Raw genomic sequence first — 9,150 nt, forward strand, 5'->3', positions numbered from 1 at the left:
TTATCAAAAACTAAACAAAATTGCCCAATAAAAATTTTTCTTAAAACATAGAAAGCATAAAATGTATAAAACATATGTTTCTTTCAAAAAAATTTTTTTGAAAATAAGCTCAAGTGATAGTAGTAGTAGTGGTTAGTTAGTGTAAATGTCTTCTTCATAGAGTTTTTTTATTATTCTAAATTTGGTAGAAGGTTTAAAAAATGGAGACTTCTTATTCTAGCCTTGAACTTGGCTGTGAAAGTAGCAAAGAAATGTCCAATTAAGTGTATCTAAATAATTTTTCAGTAATTGCAATAACGGTTTGACAAAAATTCTTCGTAATTTTCCGTATCACGCAACTAGTTTATAATATACGTGTTTACTTTTACAATAAATTGACAATAAAATCATTATGCAATTAGAAGTGAATGTAGCATGACTTGCAATTGAGATATTGTTCTGAATTGGTCAATTATATGCAGTGCTAGACCTGTTGTTGACTTTCAAATCGAAATTTTTCAGTTTTCTAATAATATAATTGAAGTGGAGAAGCATAATTGCATTGCAGGATATTGGTATGTGAAGTAATTAGTGAAAAAGGTGCAGCTTTTATTAATTTGCGCTGACCTAAGGATTTGTATTCAAGGCATTGAGGCAATTAGCGGTGAGATCCATAATAAAATGCGGATGTCAATGACACATTACCACTGGCATAAATTCGAAAAGAAAAAGCAAAAAAAAAGCAAATTTTCAACGAAAGTTTTACTTTTTCTCAATGCGGAAAGTTATTGTCTTTTGTTAATAAAACAATACACTATGAAACATAAGAAGTGGTTATTATATAAGCCATTTTTTCTAAAACTGCCACTTTGGTGCTTCCTATATCATGCGGTATTACTTAAAAGATTTGTTACGCTTTGTAAAAACAAAAGGATAATTACTAGGCTTAATAAGAGTTAATTTTTCTCACATTTACGCTATTAAATCCTTAAATTTTTGGTTTTTAACTATTTCTTGACCCAAATTAATGCAATTATAGTGTGTCATTCTAAATGAGGAGATAATTTTCTAATGAAAACACTTAAAGTACCGTTTTAATAACGACTCTTAGGTAGTTGTTGTTCTACTCTTATTTCTGAGAAATTTTACGTAAAAATAAAAATTATATAATTTTTGAGCAACTCTTGAATTTTCATGGTGTGAAATTCCGTAACCGGTGACCGAAATTTCCCGAAAATGTGGTAATGAGTGAAGACCTACCATTTTCCAGGTGTAATATTCCGCCAACTTTCTTGTACTTTCTACACGTATTCAAAAAAGGATCACGACCATCTCACCAGCACTGTTTGATTTATTTATTGCATAATATGAAGAACTTGAACGTGTAAAGACTTTCACAGTCACAATCTATCTGACCTGCAATTTGAGAGTTAAGACGACCAACAAGAACCCCACTACGACTTCTGGCCGCCCCAGGAGATGCGATCAACGTCTGGCTTGCAGGTGCAATAAAATTACAAAAAGTGTAATTTGTTAGGAGATTACTGGAAAAGCGCAAAGTTTCAAAGCCCGACATAAATTATTAGCTGGGCTGAAAGGGTGAAAGAACACTTCTTTTAATCCAATTTTTAAAATGTGGGTAGTTTTGTTGGATTTTTCAACCAGAATTTTCTATTCTTGAAGCTTCACACCTCATTTAGAAGTAGTTTCACTTACGTAAGGTTTTGAATTGCGTGAAAAATAAATTATTCAAAGTAGAGTCCACTTGCAAAATACCCACCGTGTTGAATGGCATAATTTAATCGAAACTATAAGGAAATAAATTACCCAAAAATATCAAACTCTTGGTAGTTAAAACTACATATATTTGGGTCAACATTTTAGGACAAATGAAAATTTTAAGGGTTTTTTCCTGTGTTTAAATTATATTAAAAAAGTTAAAATTTTAAAGCGTTTCGGCGTTTTTWAAATTTTTACTAATTTAACTAAACAGGGTTAAAAATAATTTTTTTTCTTTTTTTCCAACGCTTTAATACATTTCTCAGCTAGAAACACATTTATTTTGCCAAAATGTTATTAAAAACAAATCAAAAACCCAATAAATTGGGTCAAAATGATTGTGATTTTTTGTAAGTGATTTTTGCATACATCATGTTTAAACACGTTTTTGTGCTTAAAAACATACTAAAGAATTACAAAATTAAATTAAAATTAATATTTTTTTGCTAAATTTTGTTTGCATTTTCCCCAAACATGCTTGAAAATCATAAAAATAAATTACAATTGATGTTTTTAAGTATAATTAAGTCCAAAACAAACTGAAAAACAAAAACTTTACTCAAAAATGTTTTTTGGCACGTTTTTGTGGTGAAACCTTAAGTTTTTGCAAGATTTCGCTAAAACAAACGAAAAAAAGTATAAAACGAAGTCAAAAATTATATTTCTCGAGTATTTTAGCCTGTTTTTTAGATAAAAAGGTAATTATTTCGCAAAATTTTGTTAAAAACAAACTAAAAATTATTATTTTCTTGCTGAATTTAGTTTGTTTTTGAAGCAGAGGTTCATTTTTTGCAACATCTTGTCCAGACACGYTCAATAAACATAAAGATAAATTAAAATTTATGTTATGTTACAAACCGGAAAATAAAGAAGTTTACTCAAAAATGAGCACGTTTTTGGGTAAAAACTCAAGTTTTTTTGCGAGATTTTAATAAAACAAACCAAAAAATCATCAAATTAAGGCAAAAWTTATATTATTAAAAACGCAAAATTTTGTTCAAAACGAACTAAAAATTTAACAATTTAGGCCAAAAATAATTTTATTTGTATGACCCCTTTGGGTGTTTAAGAACGTGTTATAAGTAAAAAAATCAAACAATTTCGCGTTTAAACAAGCTGACAAATTACAAAATTGATAGTATTTTTATTTCGCTCAACTTAGTACGTATTTTAATTAGATAAGCTCATTTACTTTGCGAAATTTTGTCCAAACATGCCTAAAAAATAAAAAAACAAATTAAAATAGATCTTATTTTGTTTATCTTATTTGATTTATCTGGTTTTTGAGCAAATTTAAGTCAAAACAAATATTATTGTGTTAAATCTTTAGTTTTTGCGAAATTTTACTAAAACAATCTAAAGAATCATTAAATAGATCCAAAAATTCTATTATTTTTGCATTTCTTAAATGTTTTAACGTTTTCGCAAAATTTTGTTAAAAGCAATTCAAAAAAATCATAGAATTAGGCCACAAATGATGTCACTTTTGCTTTTTTTGATTGTTTTAGCGGATTTTTGAGCTGAAAACTTTTTTTATAGGTTCCGAGTCAATAATCAATAAATTGCTATGAAAAGATTATGTGCTTTTTTAACCACACAGTTTATGTAAAAAACGTAAACTTTTGGCTCTGTTGGAATGATTTAAATTATGGTCTTGTAATCTGGTGAAAATAGATGTAAATCTCACAACTTTTCCACTCAGATCTGGTAAATTTTATTTTTTTGAACTGACAACACTGAGAAGTAGTTTTGTGTCCCTGGTCGTATTCATTAAGTTATTGTTACCAGTTTATTTAATTGGAAAGAAAAAATAAACTGAATTGTTAAAAAATGAAAGTGGACTATAATTTCCAAAGTTAAATAAAAAAATGTCATTAAAACTGATTACATTAAAATTACTTTGTTTAAATGAGCCGTAACCCCAACTGATGACACTTAACTAATTTTACATTTTATTCAAATATGCAACGATTTATAAATTTCAGTTTAATGATTTTTTATAAAATGAACTCTAGTTTATTATGAAATTCTTTAACAAGTTGAGCGCATTTAATGAGCAAATAAAAAATTAATTATTGATTTTGAGGAAAACAATAATTGGTAAAAAACATGATTTTTTCCTTCTTCCGCACACTGTGCGTGTTTATTAACGATTAATTAAATTAAATTAAAAAATTAGGTACTTATTAGATATGTTACAGAAATAACCTGGTGTATTGTTGGTTGCAGCACAAAACTTTAATTATKGAACGTTARYAATAATAGATTTATATGTAATTTTTTKAATGATAAAAAAGKTATTAAACGTAAAAAAATGATTAACAAGAAATAAATCTGATAAAACGGCCTTGAGTCCGTCCTTGACACTTGACAGTTCCTAACCTCGAAATTTTTAAATCTGGCATGCACAATAACCTCTTTAAATGGCCCACCAAAAGACCAAAAAGGGCAACTCTCCGTGGCTTCAGTGTGAAAAATGCCTCATCCATATCACAACCAAAGACATTGATAAACACTCAAGTGATTGCCCTCCAACCCCAAACAGTTACAATTTTATCCAAAACCACGTCCTTTTTGGAAGTCTAGACATCAAAGTGAATGAAGACATTAAAGGAGTGGTTGATAAAGACAGTTTGGTATTTTTAAGTCAGAGTGCAATTCAATTATGTGGACTTTCAATCGGGGAATGGGGGCTATTGGAATTTGAGAATTCACCCCCTGTGGCAAAAGTGGTTTGGCCCACAACCGAAAAACACTTAACTGGGGTTTTATTAACAAAGCATGGTACCTCCTCCAGACTTGAATCAATTATAATTAATTTAAATCGTTKCAGCACTGAAATTGTGTCMAGGRGAGGTAAATCAAGCMGTGAAAGTTTCAGCAATGCCTGAAAACGCACCTGAAGCTTGGAGAGTCACTCTCGTGACGTTAAATAAACCAAAATCGCTTGAATTCACCCCGGAGTTGACCAACAGGATTCAAAAAAGCTTCACCGAGAAGTTATTCTGTGTCAAAAACAGGATCAGTTTGATGTATTTTGGAAAAGTCCTAATTTTTGAAATCAAATCAATCGAAACTGAACACTTAGCCGATGATTTTGGGAATTTGACCATAAAAGGGAGCCGATTTTACACAATTATGAGTAAAACAAGTTGGAAATTATTCGGGTAATTAACAAAATCGCATCCAAAAAAACTAAATAAAAATTTCAGGGACGACACCGAATTTGCGGAAAAGACACTCGGGAAGGATTTAATTTCAACAATTGGTGGTTTGGATGCCGAAATCGCCGACATAAAAGAGACAATAAGTGCGTTTTTGAGCCCCAGGAACCCCTACGGGCTGAAGCACTGCAAATCAATCCTTTTGTATGGAAATCCCGGAACTGGGAAAACTCTCCTAGCAAGGGCCATTTCCCGCGATTTCCAGGCCCACATTATCGAAATAAACGCCTCAGATTTGTACAAATCCAGCGGAAATGTTGACGAAACGCTCAAAAATCTTTTCGAGGAGGCTGTGGAGCACTCTCCCAGTATCGTAATTTTAGACGAAGTTGATATTTTATGCCCCACAAGGTCCCAAAGAATGTCAGATTCGGAAAAACGCGTTTTTGCGATGTTATTAACAATATTGGATAATTTAAAAAATCGCGTTTTTGTCCTTGCARCCACGAGCAAACTCGAYTCCATTGACCCGGTTTTGCGGCGTTGGGGCCGCCTAGAGCGCGAGATTGAAATCAGTACCCCCAACCCAAAAAATCGGGAAAAAATCCTTGCGAAACTTTTATCCCAAGTCGGYCATGATTTATCAGAGCCGGATTTGGCCGAGATTGCGTTAAATACGCACGGTTTTGTCGGGGCTGATTTGCTCTCTTTGTGCTCCAGGGCCGGCCTTGTGGCCTCTAAACGCAATGCTGAGAAAATCGCCGTCGATGATTTCAAATCGGCTTTGAGACACGTTAGACCAAGTGCCATGCGTGAGGTTCAAGTGGAAGTGGCGAATGTGCGTTGGGGRGACATTGGGGGGCTYGAGCGTCTCAAATTGATACTCAGACAGGCCGTGGAGTGGCCCTTGCGACACCCGGAGAGTTTCCTTCGTCTGGGGGTGACGCCACCTAAGGGGGTMCTCATGTTTGGCCCCCCTGGATGCTCGAAGACGATGATAGCCAAGGCTTTGGCCACCGAAAGTGGGCTCAATTTTCTCTCAATCAAGGGTAATTAATAAAATTAATAATTAATTGAGTCAATTAAGTTAATTGAAGTTTTACAGGGCCGGAATTGTTTAGTAAGTGGGTGGGGGAGTCAGAAAAGGCAGTGAGGGAGGTGTTCCGCAAGGCGCGACAAGTGGCCCCCTCTGTGATATTCTTCGACGAAATTGACGCTTTAGGGGGCGAGAGGGGCTCCGGGTCGAGTACGAGTGTGCAAGAGAGGGTTTTGGCCCAGCTGTTGACCGAGTTGGATGGGGTTTCGCCCCTGGGGGATGTCACTGTTTTGGCGGCCACAAATCGCCCTGATCGTATCGATAAAGCGCTTTTAAGGCCAGGCCGACTTGATAGAATTGTTTATGTTCCGTTRCCTGATGATGACACGAGACGAGAAATCTTTAAATTGAAATTGGCTAAAATGCCAGTAAGTTGTTTTTTTTTCTGTTTTTTTTTGAGTTTCAGCGGTTTTTACAGGTTTGTAATGTGGATATTGAGGAGTTGGTTCGGTCGACAAGGGGGTATTCAGGGGCTGAGGTTAATGCAGTGTGTCATGAGGCAGCAATGATGGCTTTAGAGGACAGTCTTGAGGCGGAGTTTGTAGAAAAAAGGCATTTTGATAAGGCTTTAACGATAGTAAGGCCCAGAACGCCAGATAGTCTGATTCAATTGTATCAAGATTATTTGAATAAAAAAATTTGATTTGTAATAGTTTTAATTCGCGGAAAAAGGGTTTGAATCAACACAACCGAATTAGTTTGTGGTCGAGAGTGTATTGACTCGAAAATAGAAGGCGATCAATTTAGTTAAATCTAAAAAAGTAATTTTGAAAAGTGAAATAAAATCTGATACCAGTTTTTAAATTTGAGTTGCTTTTAGTCACGCATAGAGTTTTACATTTCGGAGAGTTCGAAAAGTCAAATTTGACGTTAAGCCGGCTTTACAGTGAAATTTTCAGAATGTCAAAAATTTGATCTTATTTTTCCGGTACGGAAAGCAAATTAATACCTTCTAATTTGTTACAAGAGATAAGATCATCAAAAAAACAAACCCACTTATAATCATTTTTGTCACTGATATGTTTTAACGTTTTGGAGCATTAAAAAAAGTCATATTTGACGTTAAAGCCTGCTTTACAGTGAATTTTCAGAATGTCAAAAATGTGATTTCTTTCTGGCATMGGCATAGCACAAAAAGCAAGTATTAATTAAAAAAGGCAAACCCCAATTGCACCCCACAGTGTTCCTTCAAGCGATGGTTTATTAAAAATAATTTATTTTTCAAATGTCAATTAATGTTGGTAATTTCTTTATTACTACAATTAAGAAACACCAACTTAACAATAATAAAAACCATTTCAAAGTCACCAAACATTTATTTTACGACTAATTTACAACATTTATATCTATTCAAAATCGGCCACTGTATTTTTAAACATTAATGCAATTCGAATGCAGTAAGTAATCGTCATACGTCAAGGACTAGATAATTATTTTTTATCAATTGAAGTGYCATCAAATCTGATAAAATTGTAAGRTCAACCTTGTTTTTTAGTCACTTAGTTTCCTTATTTTACGTAAACCAAAGAAAACCTGAAATTYTTTCAGTGATGAACACGAAAATTTATCGATTAGTGCTGCTTATGGGTGAGAATGACTGACTTGTATTACTGGTTGCAGACCCTCCAACATGAGCTAATTCTTTAGTAACGYTGCATTTGCATATTTTTAGCGCATGTACCTAATCTTCGTAATTATTGTTAACAAAACGTATTTTGATGTCTATTTTTTTTCAATGTTTTTCTGTTTCACATTATTCAACGCTATTAACGAACTTGTTTGGGTGCGTAATTAGCCAAGTGTATTTTATGTTGGAAAAAAATATATTCTTGTCAATTTCTTTCCAAAAAAATAGTGAGAATTCATTTTCAGAATACCTACCCACAATAATAAATGTCAGGTCGAGTGTCACGTGTCACCAACAGACACAAAATTCCCTAAATTWAAATTKTTTTTTTTTTTAAWTAAAAATRGCATAAAAACGCAAAATTCAAACACTAGTATAAAAGTCGTTACAGAAAGCCATTCAMGCAATTATTTRTTCTGMAACTCGCAATTTTAAACTCTTGCTGGATGTCTTCTGCAACTCGTTATTTTCCACTGTATTTAAGTAAATTTTTGTTAGTTTAATAACATTTTTATACCACTGAAAGTGCAAAACTGGAAAAAGCTAAAACGTGCTCCTCCCTCGCAGGATGCTTCTTTCTCRTCGACTCCATGGACATAAACGACTTTTTCCCCGACATAAATGGCAATTTAACAAAAATCACTTGGGCCCACGCTGTGAACAACAAAACCTATCTCGCTGCATCTCTCAACAGTAAAAAAAATCAACCATGTTGCAAAACCAGTAATAAACACTTCCAGGTTCCGTAATGATGCTGGAAGCTGACGTCATTTACGGCAAAATCAATGGAAGTGGTGAGTTAATCCCAATCATGGGTCATCCACCTGCAACCCAATCCGACCTCTCCCTCGAGGAATTTCTAACAACGATTCACAGTTTTAACAAGAAGGAAAACAACCGGAAAGGTGTCAAGTTGGATTTTAAGTCAACGGAGGTTTTCACCAAATCTGTTGACTTTATCCGAAAACAATACAATTCGGTTTGTGATTTGGGTCAAATTGGCTTGTTTGAGACTGAAATTTCCAGATTGATTATCCTTTATGGATCAACGCGGATATCATTCGAGGYCCGATTAATCTCGAGACTGTCCCAGTCGATCCGAAAATCTTTTTATCAACAGCGAAAATCTTCGATAAGTCTGTGTTATCACTCGGATGGACGACAACTCGACCAGTAATGGGCCTCACATACAATAACGCCCAAGTAAATGCGATGATTGAAGTGATAAGAGAAAATGACGTTAAACAGGAGATAACGTTCGCCGTTAGAGCGGGAACTGCGGCGCAAAGCTCCACCGAAATGAAGCTTTTGAAGGATGAAGTGAAAAATTGCACTCTGACCATTTGGTCCAGCGAAGGGGACGAGGTCGACGTCCCAAAACTGAGGGATTTGATTTTTGAATATGGGATTAAACGAGTTTATGTTGACGTTCCGAAGGATTTACGCGACCGCTTGGATTTAGRCAATTAAATTTTGTAAAATTTCACAATAAAATGGCAGATGTA

At 34.0% G+C, this 9,150-nt stretch overlaps 3 protein-coding genes across 4 annotated transcripts in view; 2 read left to right on the forward strand and 1 right to left on the reverse strand.

The window, feature by feature from the left end:
* Positions 1 to 1,398, reverse strand: part of LOC123004911 — a 6,328-nt gene extending 4,930 nt beyond the window's left edge. The window contains exon 1 of the mRNA XM_044398437.1: positions 1,240 to 1,398. Coding sequence (XP_044254372.1) covers positions 1,240 to 1,242 — 3 coding nt within the window. The 5' untranslated portion in view covers positions 1,243 to 1,398. The remainder of the gene's footprint in view (positions 1 to 1,239) is intronic.
* A 2,622-nt stretch (positions 1,399 to 4,020) lies between these two features.
* LOC123004950 (ATPase family protein 2 homolog) lies at positions 4,021 to 6,668 on the forward strand. Its single transcript, XM_044398500.1, has 5 exons — positions 4,021 to 4,542; positions 4,592 to 4,925; positions 4,971 to 5,971; positions 6,028 to 6,386; positions 6,437 to 6,668. The coding sequence occupies exons 1-5, from the start codon at positions 4,182 to 4,184 to the stop codon at positions 6,659 to 6,661; spliced, it is 2,280 nt and encodes a 759-aa protein (XP_044254435.1). The 5' UTR covers positions 4,021 to 4,181; the 3' UTR covers positions 6,662 to 6,668.
* A 757-nt stretch (positions 6,669 to 7,425) lies between these two features.
* Positions 7,426 to 9,150, forward strand: LOC123005285 (protein FAM151B). Of its 2 annotated transcripts, none has more exons than XM_044398965.1 (4): positions 7,426 to 7,605; positions 8,213 to 8,338; positions 8,386 to 8,624; positions 8,672 to 9,150. In XM_044398965.1, the coding sequence occupies exons 1-4, from the start codon at positions 7,569 to 7,571 to the stop codon at positions 9,113 to 9,115; spliced, it is 846 nt and encodes a 281-aa protein (XP_044254900.1). In that variant the 5' UTR covers positions 7,426 to 7,568; the 3' UTR covers positions 9,116 to 9,150. The 2 variants fall into 2 exon arrangements, with proteins under 2 accessions (XP_044254900.1, XP_044254901.1); XM_044398966.1 differs by having other exon boundaries at positions 7,432 to 7,490.

Source organism: Tribolium madens, unplaced genomic scaffold (genome assembly GCF_015345945.1).
Source record: "Tribolium madens isolate multiple individuals breed KSU strain unplaced genomic scaffold, Tmad_KSU_1.1 Scaffold_20;HRSCAF=117;Tcas5.2_LG4, whole genome shotgun sequence".
In the NCBI taxonomy this organism is placed as follows: domain Eukaryota; kingdom Metazoa; phylum Arthropoda; class Insecta; order Coleoptera; family Tenebrionidae; genus Tribolium; species Tribolium madens.